The sequence below is a fragment of the Homarus americanus genome, unplaced genomic scaffold (genome assembly GCF_018991925.1).
Source record: "Homarus americanus isolate GMGI-L3 unplaced genomic scaffold, GMGI_Hamer_2.0 scaffold57980, whole genome shotgun sequence".
NCBI classification, from domain to species: domain Eukaryota; kingdom Metazoa; phylum Arthropoda; class Malacostraca; order Decapoda; family Nephropidae; genus Homarus; species Homarus americanus.
Window position 1 is genome coordinate 14,151,202 of NW_024716703.1, and position 23,272 is coordinate 14,174,473.

A 23,272-nucleotide genomic window follows, 5' to 3' on the forward strand; every position below is an offset into this window, starting at 1 on the left:
AGATGGCGCCTGACGCTCTTGTTGTGGGTCGTGGTACAACAATATTCATGCGCCAGACGAAATAGTCCCATATTCATCCGCGTTCCATGTAGGAGTTGCGTTCGTTATAGCATTCTCAATTTTAAAGGTAAAACCGTTCGTTATAGATATTCGTAATAGGATCCGTTCGTTATAGCATACCCCACACAAGATAACTCGTACCCAATTTACGAGACCATATGCAGGAAGGAAATGATTTTAAATAAGATCAAAATTAGAATGCTCGTATACGCTGATGAACTGGATAGAGTAAGCAACAACTTCCAAGAAGTAGATACTATGACAACAACCTTTAAGGGAAATAGCAAATTCAACAGGACTTAAGATAAATGTGGATAAGACCAAAACAATGATCATGGAAAGAAACCAAAGGCAAAAACGTGTCGGTATAAGTGGAATGAATATTTTAAAAATCGAGTCCTTTAAATACTTTGGATCACTTATGACATAAGAATACAAGATTGAAGAAGAAATTATGTAAAACCAATGTAAATTATAGCCAGGATTGGAGCCGGTAATAGATGCTACTGCAGTCTTCTGGGCTTACTAAACGAAGATTCGTATCAAGAACAACAAAGCTGAGAATTTACAACACAATAATACATCCAGTTCTTATTTGTGGTTGTTAATCATGAGATACATTTCTGCAAATTCGTGAGCCTCATTTCTAATGTCATCATTATCCATTTGACAGCATTCTATCACTACTCTGAACTGATTGTGTATATTTTTAATATGCAACCATTCTAGCCTGCAGCCCACATAATATAGACTGGAGAAGTGCTGTCATCAGCTTGCCGTTTTCATTGTTTAATTGTGGTTACTTTGTATTCTGCAGTACTACATAAAGCCTGTGCTTCCATCTCAAAAAAATCAAAGCGTGAGTTGGGTACGAGTGATCAAGTGAGTTGGGTACGAGTGATCTTTTGAGTTGGGTACGAGTTGGTGTGGGTATGAGTTACCTTTTTTGAGTATGATTTATCTTTGGTATGAGTTGTCTTGGGCACGAGATGACCCTAACCCCTGACCAAATGCTAAGTGACCTTACCTAACCTAAAGTAAGATACTGTACCCCCATCTAAGGTCAAGTAGCTTTGGTTGGGGCAAAAATGAGTTTTTATCCCTTCCGTAACTTGACGTACTATGTATTGCCACGGGTTAATATTTGTCCATTAGCTGTCTGCAGGTTCTCACCATGTTTACCTGAGGCTATACCCCTCACTTAAGGCGGCGGCACACTGGGCACTTAACACCAAACATGTTGCCCGTTTTGCTGGCCGTTGGCCTGATGACCCAGTAAGCAGCATGATTTCTGCTGTTGCGAGAAATGGACAACAGTTTGGCAAGGATCTTCGCTGACTGGATTAGTGCTCAAATGAGCTTCATATTAGGTGTTAAATATTCAAGTAAAAGTTTAAATGACTCATGAAACAATAATGATTTAAAATATAACACATAAATGGTGACATATTTCTATTTATAAATTACTTTAAAACTTCTTTAGTATTATTAAATCATTATTCAGGGTCTTCTTTGACCAGCCAGCTGCTGCTACTTTTAAAGACACTCCTCGACGCACCCATTGTCTTTTCTTTAGCTTTTCAAGATGCCACTTGCTTCAGCAATTGAAGAACTATAGCACAATCCTGCAAGGCCTCGGCTGTAGAAATGGGATCCATGGCAAACCTCGTCTAGATTTAGGGTCAGGACAATAATAATCTCAAAAATAAAGTACTGTACAGTTTTACAAAAAGTGCAATTCCTCCACCTGCCTTGGGATATTTTTGAGGTAAGAAAGAGGTTATGGTAATGTCTGAGAACACCACTACAACCCGCACCACGTGATACCCCACTACGACACGACGACACCAACCGCACCACGTGCTACCCCCACTACGACACCATCTCACGACCGTGTGACACTTCCACAAGAATGGATGGACGGATCTCTCTACCGACTTTCAACCACAACTTCGAGGACTGGTTAGATCATGTCGAAGCAATCCTCATTGTCTCACAAGCTACTGATGAGCAAAAGTACGGCGCCTTGCTCTCTTCCTTGCCTACGGAAGCCGCCACGCATGTATTACGGACTATTTCAAACCCTCCAGAGAACCAAATTCGCCACCCTGCGGGACGCCTTAAAAACACATTACCGACGGAGCCGCCCCAGTCTCCTGCAGAACCAATCTTCTATCTCCCTTGGAAACTCAACTCCGGGACTTCTCTGGGAGGAGATGTGCAGGTTGAACTCCCGGCACACAGACAGACTTCCCGACTCTATCCTGCGCCAGCTTCACGCACAAAAGCTCCCCACACAAGTACGTACAATCCTGTCTGCAGTAGATTACTCGACGACACCTGAGCTCTACGCAACCGCGGCAGACAGAATATTTAACGAGTGCGCGGCTGCGTGCCTGGCGGCCGCGGACAACCCCACGCCCACACCAGTACCTACCTCCGAACTTGTAAGCCGGGTCAACACCCCTCAGCCGAGCAGTACCTCACAAGACGTCAGGGACCTGCTGCAAACCTTGAGCCGCAGTATGAACATCATTGAACAGTTCTGCTCCTCCATGCCTGCCTCTAGACCTGTTCCTAACCCACGCACCACGCCCTACAATCCCCGACGCGCCCTTCCTGCCCCGGAAACTGCCGCCAGCCCCCAGCACAACGAACATACCCTCTGCTGGTATCACTGGCGTTTTGGGCCCAATGCTCAACGCTGTGAGCCCCACTGCACCTACTCGGGAAACGGCATTAGCGGAGGTTGGTAGACGCCCCAACCCCGTCCCTTCAGGCGTCTCACTACTACACGTCACCTATCGCACCTCTGGCACGAAATTCCTCATTGACACAGGTTCATCAGTCAGTATCATCCATCCCTCCCTCACGACAAGACACGTCAAGGCAACCCTCTTATGACCTGTTCGCCGCCAACGGTACCCCCATCGCCTCCTACGGCGCACGCACCCTCGCCTTAGACCTCGGTTTCCCCAAGACTCTACGCTGGTCATTCATAGTCGCAGACGTGTCTCAACCAATCCTTGGTTTCGACTTCCTCACCTTTCACAAGCTCGGAGTCGACCCAAGCCACCTTCGCCTCATCCATGAGCCTACAGCACACAATATCCAGGGTTCACATGCCAAAGACACCGACACTATCACCTGTCTCTCACCGTCCAATGAGTTCTCGCCCCTGCTCGAAGAGTTCAAGGAACTTTTCTCACCCTGAATCTCTCCACCCCCACCACCTACTTCGGGAATTTTTCACCACATCGAGACCAAAGGACCTCCAGTCTTCCCACGCCCCCGCCGCCTGCGCCCTGAGCTCCTGAACGCAGCCAAGGCGGAATTCAACAGACTACTGCAAGACGGCATCATTCGTCCTTCAAAGAGTTCCTGGGCATCGCCTCTTCACATGGCCCTTAAGCCATCATCCGGCGACTGGAGGATGTGTGGCGACTACAGAGCCCTGAACCTCGTCACCAAACCCGACAGGTACCCTATTCCGCATGTCCAGGACTTCCACCACAAACTTCATGGCAAGACAATCTTCTCGAAGATCAACTTGGAGCGTGCCTTCCACCAGATCCCTGTAGCACCTGCAGATACCCAGAAGACAGCCATCACCACTCCATTCGGACTCTTCAAGTATACTTTCATGAGTTTTGGCCTACGCAATGCAGCACAGACTTTCCAGAGGTACATGGACCATATATCACCACCTACAACTCCTCCTCCAACGCCTGCAGAACAACAACATGAAAGTTCACCCTGCTAAGTGCGTCTTCAGAGCCCCATCCATTGATTTCCTCGGTCACAGAGTCTCGCCTAGTGGCATCCAACCCCTACCACAGAAGATAACCGCCATCAGGGAGTTCCTCAAACTTGAAACAGCGAAGAAACTCCGAGAATTCCTGGGTTTAGTTAACTACTACCACCGCTTCATTGCCAACGCTGCCACCATCCTAGTTTCCCCTCTACCACCTTCTCAAAGGACTCCCAAAGAAGTCTCACAAGCCTCTCGTGTGGACTCAAGAGGCTGTTACGGCATTCACTGCTATCAGACAGCACATCACACGCCTTACCCTCCTAGCCCACCCTGCACCTAACGCCCGGACCACTCTCACAACAGACGCTTCTTCTACTGCAGTGGGCGCCGTCTTACAGCAGGAGATCAACGGAGTCCTCATGCCCGTTGCATTCTTCTCACAACAACTTCAACCACCTCACCTCAAATACAGCGCCTTCGATCGAGAACTCCTGGCCGTATACCTGGCTGTCAAGCATTTCCAGCACTTCCTCGAGGCCCGTCAGTTCACCATCTTCACTGATCACAAGCCCCTCGTCCACGCCTTTACTTCAACCTCCCAGTCACATACAACTCGCGTTCTGCGCCACTTGGCGTATATCTCGGAGTTCTCCAGCGACGTCCAACACATTAAAGGCAGCCACAACGAGATCGCCGACTCCCTCTCTCGTTGTATATCCAACATTCTTCCCTCATCTCCACCCATTGATTATGGGCAACTTGCCGCGGCTCAGGAGAATGACGAAGACCTGGCAGCATACAAGACATCTCCGTCAGGCCTCACACTCCAAGAACTCCCAATCCCCAGCACGAATATCAAATTGTGGTGCGACGTATCCTGTGGGCAGCCTAGACCGTTCGTGCCTCACGTCCACCGCCGCTCTGTTTTCGACCTCATCCATGGTCTCAGCCACCCGGGTGTGCGGGCCTCCCAGCGCCTCCTCACGCAACGTGTCGTCTGGCCCGGCATCAAGACCGATACTAAGAAATGGGCTGCCCAGTGCCTGGCCTGCCAGTCCTCCAAATAAATCGTCACACACGGGCCCCCTTACAAACCTTCCCTATACCCAAAGGACGTTTCCAAGTAGTACACCTCGACATCGTGGGACCTCTTCCATCATCCTGTGGTAGCACCTACATCTTCACCTGCATCGACCGTTTCACCAGGTGGACAGAAGCCATCCCCATGCCCAATGCTACAGCAGAGTCTACCATCCGCGCCTTCATGTCCAGCTGGGTTTCCCGCTTCGGCCCCCCCGCTACCGTCATCACTGACCGAGGAGCCCAGTTTGAGTCACAACTCTGGCACAGCCTCCTACAGTTCCTCAGCACAACTAGGCATCGCACCACCACATACCACCCTCAATCCAACGGCATGGTAGAGCGGTTTCACCGGCAGCTGAAGGACGCACTCAAACCACAGCACGACCCTTACAGCTGGACTGATAAGCTACCCTTAGTGCTCCTCGGCATCCGTGCTTCACACAAAGAGGATATGGACTATAGCCCAGCAGATCTCACCCTAGGCGAGCCACTTCGCCTACCCGGGGATTTCTCACTCCCTCCTGACCTGCACCAAACCACTCCTGCCGTCCATCACGACTTACTCCAGAAGCTACGACAAGCAGTTTCTGCATTCAGAGCTACTGCTCCACGCCAGCCTCCTCGTCGCCCCGAACACATCCCTCCTGCACTACTAACAGCCGAATATGTTTTCGTCAGGCATGATGCTCACCGCAACCCACTACAACGCCCCTACGATGGACCCTTCCAGGTTGTGACCCGTTCAGCGAAGTTCCTGACAATTTTCCGGAATGGCAGACACGAGACCGTCAACATACACAGAGTCAAGCCGGCCACCTTACCCGTTGAGCCCCCAACCCAGCAGCACCACTAACAAACGACGCCTGCACCAGTCTACCCACAGTTGCCACCGGCAGCAACACCCCCGCCCACAACATTTTTGGGCACACTCTTTTCACCCTCAGGTGCCCCCTGCTCCTGTCCTGGACCCTGCTGCCGTGGTAGAACCTGCTCCTATCATAGACCCTCCTCCTGTCGTGAACCCTGCTGCCGTAATAGAACCTCCTCCTGTCATGAACCCTGCTGCCGTCATAGAACCTGCTCCTATCATAGACCCTCCTCCTGTTGTGAACCCTGCTGCCGTAATGGAACCTGCTCCTGTTATAGAACCTGCTCTGGTCATGGACCCTCCTCCTGACGTCGCCCCTGACCCAGTCAACCCAGCCAGTGGCCCTGAGGAAGCTGCCCCAGCCGCTATAGAAGCACAACAACAATTGCCTGTACAACCTCCTCTAATCCAAAACCCTCTTTCCCCCCCTAATTCCCCCACAGGGGCTGTGTCATTAGATGGAGTTGTAACCCGCAGCGGCCGAGTGGTACGTACACCTGTCCGTTATGTATCACGTGTGGGACGTAACCCGGCTAACATCCCCGTCGCGCCCGGAGGGGAGGGGAGTATTGTAGTGGAGGCCTCCCCTACAAACGCCGTGTCGCTGACTGCCCGACCTCCTGTGAATCTGCTGGCGTATCCCTCGTGGTCAAGGTCAGGTAACCAGCGACGCCGAACAAAGCGGGGGCCTTCCATCAAGCCACGCCTACCGCGGTCATATAAGACCTCACCTGGCCTTCATCGCTCTCTTTCTACTTACCGCCGCCAACAAGCAACATCCCTCAACAGCTCCATACACACGCTCCCTCAGAAAGCTTCTCGCCCTACAGGAACACTGAGCAAGCTTCGCCCGACTTAGTATCTCTTTAACACTGTGCTGTGCAACAACATATATATATATACGAGAAACATTGTGATTTTCTATTTCTACCCCAATCCTGAGTGTTGGATATATTTCATGTATGTACGTTGAGGCCAAATAAGAGACCCTGACAACCTGCCACGACAGTACACTACAAGCCTAACCCCTGCGAATTTTAAGGGCATGCTGTACAGCAGCGGTTCCCAACCTCAGGTCGTGACCCAAATCAGGGTCGCGGGGTGTACTCGGTAGGGTTGCGAGGGCCCTCAGACAATTGAAAAATGATAGTTCTTATCATAACGTCATAAAAAAAATTTTGCTTAACATTCAAGCTGTATAATATATTATATACCTGAGGGTCATGACACCGTATTGTTGGGAAATTTAGGGTCGCAGCCAAAAAAAGTTGGGAACCACTGCTGTACAGTATAACATGTTAAGAGGGAAATGCATTTATACTGTACCAATGTTGTATTTTGTACCTATGAATGATAAATGACGGGTTTCGTTGCGTACAGTTATATTGAAAGCACTAATAATGGTACCATGGCGATGAGAAGTATATTAAAACATTTTTTTAAGAAATTTTTAATTTTATATTGGACATGAAAAGGTACATTATTGATCCAGAGGTGTTAGTGACTCTGGGGTGGTAGGCTTATCACACAGTTTTGAGAAAAACTGGTCTGAATAAATTTTTTGTGCAGTCACACTGGTATCAGCTTAGACATTGTATTTTGTGTACTGGCCACCATATCACATTTTGTCATATGGATATACAGTATATACACTACAAAAAAAAGTGTCCAGTCCCTGGTGTTTAGTAAGGTAAGGGAAAACTAATTTGCCTTAAAATATGAAACATTTGGTAAATTATCCTAATCTTGGAAGAGGTTTGTCTCCAATGTCATATTACAAAGAAAGGGCATATGAAAAATTAAATTTTTATAAACAAAAAAGTTTCCTTGTGCATTTTGTTAATAGGTTTTGACTTTCTTATTTGCAGAATTTGAGCATTGTGGTGAAAGGGAAAGTGCAGGCACGATGCTTTCATTTATCCCCTCTGGTCACTGCTGCCCAGAAGGTGGCCATGTCACACCTGGACCCTGGCTCAGAAATGCCATATGATAAACTACAAGCAACTCTTGATGTCGTCAAGCAAAGGTTAGATGTTTGATTTTAGAGACTGTACTGAAGCAGGAATTAGAGACTGTACTGAAGCAGGAAAGCCAATTTGTTCCATGTAGTATATAATTTGTGATTAATACTCATGAAGTGTTTGGTGTTGACATATAACACACACAACCATGGAATACATCATGGACTGGGTGGCGTGCAAATTTTAACTCTGTATTTTGATGTATCATAACCTTTTCTCAGTGACATTCTTTTAATGGATCATGCTATTTATTGTCAGTTATGAGACAATCTGATCAGAACCATTGATAAAATTCTGGTAAATGATTTAACCCAATCGAAATATCTTTGACCTGAAGAAAATATCCAGATTCACAAAAAGCAGAGATAATCTAAATACTGATGCAATGAACCATCGGTCAGATCCACAAAGTATCTTAAGATGAATCTTCCTCCCGAGTAAAGATATACACCAAGAATTAGCCGAACTGTTTGACTTATATTAAACCATAAAAATAATGTCTCGATAACATCAAAATTACTCTGAGACTGTACGTTACATTCATTTAACAATTGTTACAGTAAATCTTTGCTATTATGGTATCACTAAAGATGTTGTTTGCTGCCAAGTTTAGTGTACAGTCCCTCGGTTAACGAATGGTACCGTTAACGAATTACCTTCCATAAGAATCTTCAATTCGGTTAACGAACAAAAATTTGATTAACGAAATCCTTACAAAAATTCCGTTTTGTTGTGAGCATCAGCTGATGGGCTAGTCTGCCAATTCAGTAATCTGTTCTCTGTTTACATTCGTTTCCAATGGAGTAAATATTAATAAGTTGTGCTCTTTAATATTTTTGCATGTTTTATATTAAGATTATTAGTCATTTTAACGTTTAACACATTGATAATACAGTACTGTATATGCAGTACAGGGAACTAGTTAGTTTTGCGCCCATCAGATGCGTGGGTCGGTCACCAGGCGTCAGTCTGGCATTGTTTTCTGTGGAGAGAGCATCCCTTTTGTTGGTTTCTTGAATATTTTTGCGTTTTTCATTGAAATTATTGGTTATTCTGAACTTTAGTTAACATATTGATAATATATAGCTCAGTGCAGTGTTGATTTAAAGAAAATAATCTTGAATTACACCTAGTGTAATTGACTGCATCAAGCATGTCTCCCTGAAAGGTGATTTCTCCTCTATTCCCACTTCCTTCTCTTCTCCCTTCTCCTCCACCCCTACTTCTAATTCCCATCATCATCAACAACCAGGAACCTTCTACATACACACCTCAAAGTAAGTGTACTTTACTGCATTATTTTTTTTTTTTTACATTGTGTGTACTTTTCGGTGAGCTGGAACCAATTACCCAATATCCCATTGAAACAATGGATTTGGTTAACGAAAATTTCGGTTAACGAACGACCTTCTGGAACAAATTGTGTTCGTTAACCGAGGGACCACTGTATAGTGGTGAGTAATATACTGGAAAAAGTTAGTCAAAGTACTGCTGCCTAAGAAAATAATTATTGAGTGGTCATAAAAGTACAGTATACTGGGTTTTATGACTTTAGTTGTAATTAAGTATTGTAAAGGTACAAAGTACCTTAATTTCCAATGCACTTAAGTAAAAACGTAAAAAAAAATCTAGAAATATTTATTTATTTATGAAATGTGATTCAGACCCTGAACTGTTGTGTGTATTTTCAAGGCTGTGTGTATTTTCAAGGTTATAATAAAAAGACAAGGGTAACTCTTCACACACATTTATTTCATTATACTGTATAAATAATGACAAATGTACAGTGAACACTCAGAATTATGTTTCAGTAACAGCAAATTTTCAAAACATTTACTACTTACAATAGCACACTATTGGCTAAAGATTAGCCCAGCACAGCTGAGCAAGTATTCATAAGCTGCAGATATACTTATAATCTCTTAATAAAGGGAAAGAAATCATTGCATGCATTGTTCTTGAGGTCCCAGCTCCCCACTCCCAGGGGTCCTACAGATTTTCACTGCACAATAGTGTGATAGTTTTCCAACTATGGAAGTCACTGCTTCCATCAAGTTGTATATTAGAAATCCACTTTTCTTGTCACACACACCATCTATCGATCATTAATGTACTTTTCAGACTTCTGCAAATTTACTCGCCAACATCATGCTTGTCCAGCCTACAGTACTTCCATTCATCCCAAAAACTTGTACGTATTACCTCTTTCCTCAATGACTTCTTTCTTTCAGATTGAATCGTCCTCTAACCCTCTCAGAAAAGGTGTTGTATTCTCACTTGGATGATCCTGCCAGTCAAGATATTGTACGTGGGGAGTCCTACCTAAAGTTGCGGCCAGATAGAGTAGCCATGCAAGATGCCACTGCACAGATGGCCATGTTGCAGTTTATTAGTTCTGGGCTGCCCCGAGTGGCTGTACCTTCAACAATTCACTGTGACCATCTTATTCAAGCCCAGGTTTGTTATACCTTGAGTTTGATCAGTGTATAGCACTGTCCTGTAAAATGGTACTGTACTGTATATTGTTCTTTCGATACACCTATAGTTTCAATTATTTGCCTGTCTGTGGGACTTAGAATATCAGTATTTCTGTATCTTACTCGCTTTTTAGATTGATGGACCCAAGGACCTTCAGCGTGCCATTGAACAGAACAAGGAAGTGTACAACTTCCTAGCGACTGCAGGTTCAAAATATGGAGTTGGCTTCTGGAAACCTGGTTCAGGCATCATCCATCAAGTATGATAATAGAAGCTTTGTAGATATATTTTTTAAGGGATTTTGAAGGCTTTAGTATTGTTTAAATATATACCCAGGGGTCACTGTAGAACAGGGGTGAGCAATTATTTTGACTAAAATACCCCCGCCCCCCACAAAAAAAAATTATAATAATTAATTCACTTTAAAATGGTTGGCAAGCTTAAAAGTGAGAGTTTTGTGGTGCTGAGACGAAAAAGACACCCATTTTAGATTTTCTATGTATTATTTAAGCATTTTCAACATACGGCCATTTCGACTTACGACCTGGATTTGGGTCTCTAACCCCATCGTAAGTCGGGGAGGAGCTGTGTGTGTGTGTGTGTGTATATATATATATATATATATATATATATATATATATATATATATATATATATATATATATATATATATATATATATATATATACACCTAGACCCCGACTTACGACTACGTGATTCTACGACTGCCGACTTTATGAACACCTCAGATATAGATAAAAAAAAAAAAAATTTAATGACACGATTTTCTATACCGAAACGTTTCCACTTAATGTAGTCTCCATGTATAATTAGAAATTATGGGGGCCCCATGTGCATTCAGCTGACTACATTAAAGGTTAAGTGCTCAGTCACACTGTATCCATTCTTATTATTTATTACTTTCACTGTACTGTATCAATTCATCATTATTCATTACTTACTGTACTGTATTTCATTGTAGATTTTTATTAAAAAAAAAAATTATCTATGTCGACTTACGACCATGTCGACTCATGACCTGGATTTGGGTCCCCAACCGTCAGAAGTCGGGGTATATATATATATATATATATATATATATATATATATATATATATATAATATATCATAGTCTGAGTAGGTCAGAGGGTAAGAGACCAACCTTCTACCTGGTTACAAATCTTCTTAATTACAAAATTATCAAGTTTGTACATACCATTACTCAAATTCATGTTGATGGATTCGGTATGTTTAATGAGACTGGATTCTATAATGTTCCCACTGTCAATTGAATTACAAGGTAATATTGAGGAGGCATTATCCCAGTCAATGCAATGCTTATTATCCCTCAAATGAACAAACAGAGCATTGGATTCCTGGCCTGTCCTAACACTATATTTATGTTGTTTAAGTCTAGTTACCGAATCTGGTCAACATGAATTTGAGTAATGGTATGTACAAACTGGATACTTTCGTAATTAAGAAGATTTGTAACCAGGTGAGAAGGTTGGGTCATTCCACCTCTGACCTGACTACAGACTACTGTTGTGCTTATGAAGATTAGTAGGGTCACCGCCTAGTGACCGGACCATTGTGGACACTAACTGTCTCCTAGGGACTTGATCTCACTCTCCTCTACTGTGTATATTTGCCTTTGTTATGTATTACTCCTTAGTTTGTACTCACCCCTGAAGATGTGAATTACATGAAAGCGCTTCGGAACTTCGTGTTTTCTTTTTCTTGTGGTTATCAGCGTATACCTGGATCACGCGCACCCACAGTGATTTACTTGTGTGTGTGTGTGTGTTGCTACATAGAGGAGCACAAGATAAAAGGTGGGATTTTAATTTACAGTAAAAAATTTTTTAGATCATCTTGGAGAATTATGGCTCGGTCTACTGATGATTGGAACAGACTCTCACACTCCAAATGGTGGTGGTCTGGGAGGATGTGTATAGGTGTTGGTGGAGCTGATGCTGTTGATGTTATGGCCGATATTCCTTGGGAACTGAAGTGTCCACAGGTATGTGTTTGTAGTTTGTATCGTACCTTTACAGTCTTATCATAACATTAGTGACTAATCTTCAATTAGCCTAGTTAATTTTCCTGTATTAGGTAAAGAAAGCTACTATACTCTGTTTACTGAGCTATCCATATCCACACAAAGGTTTAAGGCAGGGGTGGCCAATTTTCACATACCACGCGTCAATTTGTTCACACACGAGTTCAGATTCGCATTAAGGCAATCCCTTGCAAATTCTCGCTTCACTTTCTCGTAAAAATGTTTATAGGCTAAATTTAGACACGACAAAATATAATATATAAACACATTCCATAAAGCAGATAAACATTACTTACCTTAATGAGACTTTGAGTCTGTTTTGATTTGTCAGTTCAATGTTTGGAGCAATTTGTTTTTACTGAGAGCAAAGTGAAATTCTTCAAATTTGATTCAGTCAGTCATAATTCCTAAGCATTTTTAATCAAATTTCATGGATGAAATGAAATTATTATCTGCATGTCGTCTAAACCACATATATAATCAGCAAATTTTCTTAGTTCTGTAAAATTTTCACGGGTAGCATTCAAACGAATCATGTCAGAAGCATTTGGGACTGAGGAGCTCTGATTAAATTTCTGTATCAATGAATTTGTTTTAAGTCAATCAGTTCAACTGTATGTCAATAGTTATCTTTTCATTATTTTTTTTTCACTATGAAAAATGGGTTTATAAATGCCAGTATGCAGTCTTCTTTCAGCAAAAATCAATTTAAAACTGACCTTTCAAAACAAATGTAATAACTTGATTTTTCATATATTTTGGTCATTTAATTACATTCAATTTCATTTTTAAGTGCGAAACTGGCTCAAATCCTCATTTTCTAACTGAGATAATTGTTTTAACTTCATCTTGAATGCATTGATGTCAATTACTGCTTAGAAACAATTTGTTCTTGCCTGCAGTTTCAAATTTAGGATCATTGAGATGTCTGGTAACATCAACTAAGAATGCCAAATTAAATAGCCAGTTTTATCACATGTGCTGGCTCTTTTCCTCAGGTAGCCTATTTTTCTTCTAGAAAAATTATGAGCAGTGATTTTTCAGTTTCCAGCAAACCTACTCAGAACCTGTCCTCTAGAAAGCCAAAGCATCAATGAAGGTAGACAAGGTCGCTATATCCCAAATCTAACATTTCACAATATTTCGAATTTCACTGTTTAATGTTTGTTTCAATTTTATTCACACATTTCACAATCCAAAATATAACATGCTGCAAATTTAAAAGTTTTTTCCAATAATAGTGATTCCTGGTGTATAATGAAAGGATATTTTTAGTAGAGATTCATTTAAAAAGTTTTAAAGTAAAAGTTGTATTCCGCTTAATTTTACCTATCATTGGATACAAAGGCCTCCGTTAGTGTCATCATTGAAAGATGAGTTGCTATTGGAATTTAATTGTAGGATTGTATAGATTTTACTTTGTCAAATATATCTGATCCTCTTGTTTTTCCATGAAGCGACTCAAGACTGACAAGTTCTTCAAAGACACTAAAATGATCATCAATTCCTCTTATAAAAATGCTTAACTGGGCTACATCACATATGTCAGTTGATTCGTCCAAAGCTAAAGAAAAGAAAGTACAAGAATGGACAAGGTCTTTCAGTTCCTGAGATACATCATGAGAGAGTTCCTCGGTACGTCTCGTAACTGTCTGCTTTGATAGAGCAATTTCGTCTGCTTTCCTTTCAATACTTTTATCGCCAAGACGTCTTGCAAATATTTGGAGACAAGGCTTAACAATTTCTTCTCCATCAGAGAAAGACTTCCTTTTTTTCGCCAACGCTAAAGCAATTTCATAGGACGCTTCTGTCATTGACAAACTTTCACAACTTTTTTTAACAAATACATTTTGTCTTCTTCTGAATTCTTCCTTTTTTTTAGTCACATATTCTTTCCGTAACTCAGACCCAAGCTCGAGCTTCAGTTTTCCTTCTATTTCAGTCTGATGCTGGGTTTTATAGTGTCTATTAAGATCATGTCTTCTACTCTGTGAAAGAGTGATTTCACAAACAATGCACAATGGTTTTCCTGACGGACCCGCTATAAATAACAACTCATTTTCCCACTGTTCATTGAATTCACGCTTATCATTTTCTGCTTTTCTTTTGCTCATTTTCTTTTGCACTGTGATGGGTAACTGGAATGTAAAAACAAGGCTTAATTTTCGAAAAGTACAAAACTGCATATGTTCACAAAGGACAAACAAAGCACAACGTCGTACCGCACCGAGCGTCAGTTGTAAACTGGCAAGAACCTGTGATGCACTGCTGGGGCAGACGCCTGGCACCTCACGGTCACACAAGTATTAAACGCGTATTGAACAGTTACGGGACGATTGCAGAACAAAAGTCCATCTTTCCTAGTTTGATTCATTAAGCATATTTTTAACTGAAAACAGATTAATGTGAAAGAAGATAACATTCGCTAAAAAGGATGTGCACGAAATAATAAAATCGCTAAAAATAATGAGTAGGCATACTGCCTTACTTTATTATTATAACAGGGATGCAATGTGCCACTTCTAATCATCCAATGCGCCACGTTTGGCGCATGCGCCGGAGGTTGGCCATCCCTGGTTTAAGGTTTATGTCTGTTCCAGTGGTAGAGGAATGCTTTATATTAAGTTTATATAAATTTTTAGCATAACTATATTGTGGTATATATAGTAAGCATTCTTTATAATGTACTAAAGCATGCAGACTGATTCTATTGTACCAGTATGCGCAACTACTACTTTGCTGTCACTCGGAATCGAGTATGACGATCAACCAGCTATGATTCAATGATACGAGTCGTTAAGGATGGTGAATTTTAAAGTGACGATAAGGGACCGGCAGAGTCGTTCACAGATGTTGCACATGTGGATGGCTCCATCTAGTGTAGGAGGGGCGGCAGCAGCGTCTTGCTGGCACTTGTCTGCCTTGGTTTGCAGTCGGGCTAATTCGAAAGTATTGACACCTCCAGGCGTTACTGTGTGGAGTGATCGTCTCCCAGGTGAGGGGGTCGATTTGGCACTTTTTCAGGTTTGTCTCGAGACTATCCTTGTACCTTTTCAGTTGCCCTCCAACGTTATGTTTACTATTTGTTAGGTGACTGTAAAGTAGCTGCTTTGGCAGCCTACTGTCGTCCATGCGGGTAACATTGCCAGTCCAACGTAGTTGTTCATGGATAATGGTAGCCTCGATGCTCCTACAGTTGGTTTCAGTGAGAATACTGGCATTTGTTCTCTTGTCTTCCCAGCAAACTCGGAGGATGGAGCATAGATTATGTTGGTGAAAGTTTTCAAGTGCCTTGAGGTGCCTCCTGTATGTAACCCATGTCTCACATATAGTAGGGTAGGGAGGACCACTGCTCGATATACATGCAACTTTGTAGATAATTTCAGCTCCCTGCAGCTGAAGACATGGTTTCGGAGTCTGCCAAGGGCTTGAGATGCACATCTGATCTGATGTCGAATCTCTTCATCTATGTCCGTGGTGGTGGACAGGTTGGAGCCAAGATACAAGTGGGTAACAATAGAGAGGGTAGTACCATTAAGCTGGATGGATGGTGGAGGTGTGGCTGAACCAGAGGCAGGTTGAAAGAGAATCTGAGTCTTCTGCACATTCACCTCAAGGCTGAAGTGTGCATATACATCTGCATAGGTGTTCAGGATCTCCTGTAGGTCGCATTCAATGTGAACAAGGTTGTGGTCGTCTGCAAACTGAAGTTCAGTAATGAAAGCTGCCGACACCTTTATACATCATTTCACATACAGATGCTCCTCTACTTATGAACGAGTTGCATTCCTGAGGCGTGTTTGTAAGGCCAACATTACTCTTGTAGATATCAAACATATTGTAAAAAATGAAAAGATTATGGATATTTAATACAGCTATACCCTTTAATACAGCCTTAAAACCTGGCTCATTCTTCTCCTCTTATGTAATGTTTGTTCTTTTTGGAATTTTCTTAAAAATAATCCAGTCTCATCCACATTAAACACCTGTTCTGGCAGGTAACCCCCCTCAGTGATGATGTTTGTATATCTGAAAGTTTGTAAGTTGAACGTTCTCAAGTAGAGGAGCACTTGTACAATAAACTGTACAGTGCTAACAAATATAGGAAAGAATTTTTATTGTCTATTGTTTCACATGCAAACAATTTTAGATTATTTTATCAATATGGTTAGCACCTGAAAATGGAAGTAAGAATGCACAGAACCTGACCTGGCCTACCTAACCTCACTTAACTTCCATTTTTGTGTTCAGGATCATGAATGTCTCAAATTTGTCTTCAATTTTTTTTTCTTTTCTTTTTTCGGGTGCTAACCATGTTGACAAAACAATCTCGACTTTTGTACCTGCGCATTATATACTGTACATTGGGCCTTCTGAGTATGGGGTACCTCTGAAAATGCTACACGGGAACACCCCTGCTTAGTGGAAGGCTCCGCAATGGGGCAACAAAAACTGGAACAAATTCGTTCCAGTAAATTGAACTCTAGAAGGAATGATTACTGTACAGTATATGTACTTTTATTTTTGTGTGATTAGCACACCATGAATTCAAAACCTCTTATAAATTAAAAGGATTTTGAAAGCAATTCTCTTCAGCTTTGTTATGTTGATCTGAATCATTTAAGTTGCAATATAAAAAAAAATCTTTATTGACAGGTGATTGGTGTGAAGCTGACAGGTAAACTGAGTGGCTGGACATCACCGAAAGATGTCATCCTTAAAGTTGCTGGTATTCTGACAGTTAAAGGTGGCACTGGAGCAATTGTTGAGTACTTTGGCCCTGGTGTTGATTCTATTTCTTGCACTGGCATGGCAACAATTTGCAACATGGGTGCTGAAATTGGTAAGTTGACTGGGGTTGTTTTGCTGAAATATTCACACGTTTTCCTTTTTTTTTCACCTCAGGATGTGGATTCTTTTACATTTATCTAAGTTTTGTGTCATGCTGTTTACATATTAAATTTCAGTGGTAAAATAGCAAAATAGCACACTTTAGAAAATCTACCTTTAACACAATCAAATTTTCATTCATATACTATGAAGACTTGTATGTACCACACTCGGTGATCTCTCTCGTTTTTGTCGGTTTGAAAATTTAAATACAGTACATACATATTTGAAGTTTCATTGTTTTCCCATATGGTTTTAACTCATTCTTTCAAGTTTCTTTATCAAGAATCTGATTTAAATACTTCAAGAACTGTATTGAGGTGGATTAGAGTATGAAATACACATATGGTACATAATATAATTGTTTCTCAATACCAGTCAATACAGTGGAGACTATCTGGTAGCTACCAATGATCTTGTGGATTTGAAATTGGAACCTCATATCAGTAAAAAATTAATTGTTGACAGGTGTGTTCCTGAAGAGTCATGGTATTAGCAAAATCAGCATTTACAAATTATTGTTTCATTGTAAAATAGGGGACGTATTTCACTTGCTCCATCAGAACCTCTATTTATTGTACTTAAAAAAAGTAAAGGACGTTGCACGTTTATGTTGGGTATAGTAGTCTTCCAGTGCAAGCTTGTGTGAATATGCATATATGTGCAATAATATTTGCAATATTAAGTCTACCTAACATAAAGGCAAGCCTGCCTACACTAGTTGCTACATTTGTACTGTTATAATTTTAGCATGGCCCATGTGGCCCTCTCATGGACTATTAACCTGACAAAGGCACAAACTCTGGCTTAATAAGGCTAAATTAAGTGGTGTTTATATTAAGTTCACATATCGATCCCTTGGTCAAGGAGTTTAAGGTAATGAGCCAGCCTTGACATCTAAGGAGTGCAGTCATTCACATTTGTCCAATTGGACATATTACTGATATGTTTCATTACTGTTAATCTTCCTGAAACACTTGATGGTACAGTACATTATTAAAGGGTAGGGGCGAGAGTTGTCTGATTACATGTTTAATAGAATTGTACTAACTTGACCATTTCATATAAATATTCAAATATACCAAAATTTATCAAGTATAGTAGGTAAAAATAACAACATTACATAATATTATATCCCCTTTAGATTGGTGACACTGCAAAGGAGAAGGGTTGGCCTATTGAAGTCAAGGCTGGTCTTATTGGATCATGTACTAACTCATCCTATGAAGATATGGGTCGCTGTGCATCAATCGTCAAGCAAGCCATGAGCCATGGACTGAAAGCAAAGTCCATCTTCCACATCACACCAGGATCAGAACAAATTGTACCATTGAACGAGAATGAATTGTGAGTTTTATACAGATAATTTTTTGTTACTCCAGTCCAGGTACAAGTTAGGCAAAATAATAAATATGAAGATGCAGGATATCTATGGAAGTACTGTAATAAGATTTTTATTTTATTTATTTGAAAAGTAACAATATCATTGATGTTACTTAATGCTAAAGAACTATTAGTGATGATTTTTGCCAATTTGACAACATTAGAGGTGGAGTGTTTGTGTTAAGGGGGGTGCAGGTGTGTGTTTGTATTGGGTGGAGGTGAAGAGTATGTGTTTGTATTGGGTGGAGGTGAAGAGTATGTGTTTGTATTGGGTGGAGGTGAAGAGGTGTGTTTGTATTGGGTGAGAGTGAAGAGTATGTGTTTGTATTGGGTGGAGGTGAAGAGTATGTGTTTGTATTGGGTGGGAGGTGAAGAGTGTGTTTGTATTGGGTGGAGGTGAAGAGTGTGTGTGTTTATTGGGTGAGGGTGAAGAGTGTGTGTTTGTATTGGGTGAGGTGAAGAGTATGTGTTTGTATTGGGTGGAGGTGAAGAGTATGTGTTTGTATTGGGAGGTGAAGAGTATGTTTGTATTGGGTGGAGGTGAAGAGTATGTGGTTTAGGAGGAGTGCAGAAGTGTATGTTTGTATGGGTGGAGGTGAAGAGTGTGTTTGTATTGAGGTGCAAGTGTGTGGTTTGAGTATTGGGTGAGGTGAAGAGTATGTGTTTGTATTGTGGATGTGAAGAGTATGTGTTTGTATAGAGTGGAAGACGGTGTTTGTATTGGGTGAGGTGAAGAGTATGTGTTTGTATTGGGTGAGGTGAAGAGGTGTGTTTATTGGGTGATGAGGAGTATGTATGTAGGTTGGGTGAAAGAGTGTGTGTTTGCAGGTGAGAAGAGTGTGTGTTTGTATTGGGTGAGTGTGAATGTGTTTGTATTAGATGCAGAGGCAGGTTTGTATTGGGTGGAGTGGAAGATATGTGTTTGTATTGGGTGGATGCAGAGTGTGTGTTTGTATTGGGTGAGGTGAAGAGTATGTGTTTGTATTGGGTGGAGGTGAAGAGTGTGTGTTTTATTGGGTGGAGGTGAAGAGTATGTGTTTGTATTGGGTGATGCGAAGGTATGTGTTGTATTTAGAGTGAAGAGTGTGTTTGTATTTGGGTGAGGGAAGAGTATGGTTTGTATTGGGTGGAGGTGAAGATATGTGTTTGTATTAGGGAGGTGAAGAGTGTGTTTGTATTGGGTGATGTGAAGAGTGTGTGTTTGGTATTGGTGATGTGAAATATATGTGTTTGTATTGGGGGTGAAGATATGTGTTTGTATTGTGGAGTAAATATGTGTTTGTATTGGGTGAGGTGAAGAGTATGTGTTTGGTGGTGGGGATGTGAAGAGTATGTGTTTGTATTGTGGAGTGTGAAGAGTATGTGTTTGTATTGGGTGAGGTGAAGAGTATGTGTTTGTATTGGGTGGAGGTGAAGAGTGGTGTTTGTATTGGTGGAGGTGAAGAGTATGTGTTTGTATTAGGGAGAGAGTGTGAGTTTGTATTGGGTGAAGAGAATGTGTTTGTATGGGTGGAGGTGAAGAGTGTGTTTGTATGGGTGGAGGTGAAGAGTATGTGTTTGTATTAGAGTGCAGAGTGTGTTTGTATTGGGTGGAGGTGAAGAGTATGGGTTTGTATTGGGTGGAGGTGAAGAATGTGTTTTGTATTAGGAGTGCAGATGTGTGTTAGGAGGTGGATGTGAAGAGTATGTGTTTGTATTGGGTGAGTGCGAAGAGTATGTGTTTGTATTGTGGATGTGAAGAGATGTGTTTGTATTGGGTGAGGTGAAGAGAGTATGTGTTTATTGGGTGAGTGAAGAGTATGTGTTTGTATTGGTGGAGGTGAAGAGTGTGTGTTTGTATTGGGGGAGGTGAAGGTGTGTTTGTATTGAGTGGAGGTGGTGTGTGTTTGTGGGAGGTGCAGAGTGTGTGTTTGTTTGGGTGGAGTGAAGAGTGTGTGTTGAGTATTGGGTGGAGGTGGAAGAGTATGTGTTTGTGTGGGGGAGTGCAGAGTGTGTGTGTTTGTGTGGGGAGGTGAAGAGTGTGTGTTTGTATTGGGTGGAGGTGGAAGAGTATGTGTTTTTGTATTGTGGAGTGGAAGTGAAGAGTATGTGTTTGTATTAGGTGGAGGTGAAAGAGTATGTGTTTGTATTGGGTGGAGGTGAAGAGTGTGTTTTGTATTGGGTGGAGGTGAAGAGTATGTGTTTGTATTGGGTGGAGGTGGAAGGTATGTGTTTGTGTTGGGTGGAGGTGGAAAGAGTGTGTGTTTGTGATGGGGGAGGTGAAGAGGTGTGTGTTTGTGTGGGTGGAGGTGAAAGTATGTGTTTGGATGTGGTGGAGTGGAAGAGTATGTGTTTGTATTGGGTGGAGGTGAAGAGTATGTGTTGTATTGGGTGGAGAGAGAAAGTATGTGTGTTTTATGTGGGTGGAGAGTGAAAGTATGTTGTTTGTATTAGAGAAGTTAAAGTGTGTGTTTGTGTGTGAAGTAAAGTATGTGTTTATGTAAAGAAGGTGCAAGTGTGTGTTTGTATTGGGTGGAGTGTGAAAGAGTATGTGTTTGTATTGGTGGAGGTGAAGAGTGTGTGTTTTGTGTTAGATTGGAGGTGAAAGAGTGTGTTTTGTGTGGGTGGAGTGAAGAGTGTGTGTTTGTATTAGGGTGGAGGTGGAAGAGTGTGTGTTTGTGATGGGGAGGTGCAGAGTGTGTGTTTGTATTGGGTGGAGGTGAAGAGTATGTGTTTGTATTGGGTGGTGAAAGAGTGTGTGTTTGTATTGGGTGGAGAGTGAAGAGTGTGTGTTTGTATTGGGTGGAGGTGAAAGAGTATGTGTTTGTATTGGGTAGAGAAGTGCAAGTGTGTATTTATGTGTGGAAGTGAAAAATGTGTTTGTATTAGGGGAGGTGAAGAGTGTGTGTTTGTATTGGGTGGAGGTGAGAGTGTGTGTGTTTGTGTTGGGGGAGGTGAAGAGTGTGTGTTTGTATTGGGTGGAGGTGAAGAGTGTGTGTTTGTATTGGGTGGAGTGAAAGGTGTGTGTTTGTGTGGGTGGAGGTGAAGAGTGTGTGTTTGTATTGGGTGGAGGTGAAGAGTGTGTGTTTGTATTGGGTGGAGTGAAGAGTGTGTGTTTGTATTGGGTGGAGTGGAGAGTGTGTGTGTTTGTGTGGGGAGGTGAAGAGTGTGTGTTTTGTTTGGGTGGAGAGTGAAAGAGTATGTGTTTGTATTGATAGAGAGTGAAAGTGTGTGTTTGTATTGGGGGGAGTGAAAGTATGTGTTTGTGGGGGGTGCAGAGTGTGTGTTTGTGGGGTGCAGGTGTGTGTGTTTGTGGGTGGAGGTGGAGTGTGTGTTTGTGTGGGTGGAGGTGGAGGTGTGTGTTTGTGTGGGAGTGAAGGTGTGTGTTTGTGTGAGGTGGAGTGGAAGGTGTGTGTGTTTGTATTGGGTGGAGTGGAAGGTGTGTGTTTGTATTGGGTGGAGTGGAAGAGTGTGTGTTTGTGTGGGGAGTGCAGAGTGTGTGTTTGTGATAGAGTGAAGAGTGTGTGTTTGTGGTGGAGGTGAAGTGTGTGTGTTTGTATTAGGAGAGTGCAGAGTGTGTGTTTGTATTGGGTGGAGGTGGAAGGTATGTGTTTGTGGTGGAGGTGAAGAGTGTGTGTTTTGTATTGGGTGGAGGTGAAGTGTGTGTTTGTATTGGGGAGGTGAAGAGTGTGTGTTTGTATTGGGGAGTGAAGAGTGTGTGTTTGTGTTGATTGGAGTGAGAGGTGTGTGTTTGTATTGGGTGGAGGTATGTGTGTTTGTGTGGGTGGAGGTGAAAGAGTATGTGTTTGTGTGGGGAGGTGCAGAGTGTGTGTTTGTGTGGGGAGAGTGAAGAGTGTGTGTTTATGTGGGTGGAGTAGAAAGTGTGTATTTATGTGGAGTGAAGAGTATGTGTTTATGTGTGAAGTAAGAGTGTGTGTTTATGAGGTAAATGGAAGTGTGTGTTTGTATTGGGTGGAGGTGAAAGGTATGTGTGTTTGTATTGGGTGAGGTGGAAGAGTGTGTGTGTTTGTGTTGGGTGTGGAAGAGTGTGTGTTTGTATTAGGTGAGAGTGTGTGTGTTTGTGTTAGTTGGAGTGAAGGTGTGTGTTTGTGTTGGAGTGGAAGGTGTGTGTGTTTTGTGTGGGAGGTGAAGGTGTGTGGTTTGTGTGGGTGGAGTGGAAGGTGTGTGTTTGTGTTGGGTGGAGTGAAGAGTGTGTGTTTGTGTAGATTGGAGTGGAAGAGTGTGTGTTTGTGTGGGTGGAGTGAAGGTGTGTGTTTGTATTGGGTGGAGGTGGAAGAGTATGTGTGTGGGTGGAGGTGCAGAGTGTGTGTGTTTATATTGGAAGTAAAAAATGTGTGTTTGTATTAAGTGGAAGTAAATGTGTGTTGTAATGGGAAAGTGAAAGTATGTGTTTGTATTGGGTGGAGAGTGAAGAGTGTGTGTTTGTGTTGGGTGGAGTGAGAGAGTGTGTGTTTGTATTAGGTGGAGGTGAAGAGTATGTGTTTGTATTGGGTGGAGGTGAAGAGTGTGTGTTTGTATTAGGAGTGAAGAGTGTGTGTTTGTATTGGGTGAAAGTGAAGAGTGTGTTTGTATTAGGGTGAGTAAGAGGTGTGTTTGTATTGGTGGAGGTGAAGAGTGTTTGTATTGGGTGGAGGTAAAGAGGTGTTTGTATGAGGATGAAAGAGAGTGTTTGT

The 23,272-nt window shown here is 42.1% G+C and overlaps 1 protein-coding gene and 1 long non-coding RNA gene across 2 annotated transcripts in view; both read left to right on the forward strand.

Annotated features, from left to right (window-relative positions):
• Positions 1-23,272, forward strand: part of LOC121858389 (aconitate hydratase, mitochondrial-like) — a 69,145-nt gene that overhangs the window by 15,738 nt on the left and 30,135 nt on the right. The window contains 8 exon segments of the mRNA XM_042354833.1: positions 7,634-7,791; positions 10,018-10,243; positions 10,398-10,523; positions 12,134-12,152; positions 12,155-12,211; positions 12,214-12,287; positions 16,983-17,234; positions 18,361-18,563. Of these exon segments, the coding sequence (XP_042210767.1) occupies positions 7,634-7,791; positions 10,018-10,243; positions 10,398-10,523; positions 12,134-12,152; positions 12,155-12,211; positions 12,214-12,287; positions 16,983-17,234; positions 18,361-18,563 (1,115 nt within the window).
• Positions 19,561-23,105, forward strand: LOC121858295. The gene is made up of 3 exons (XR_006087410.1): positions 19,561-19,602; positions 20,342-20,356; positions 23,061-23,105. It is a non-coding gene; the product is annotated as an uncharacterized LOC121858295 (long non-coding RNA).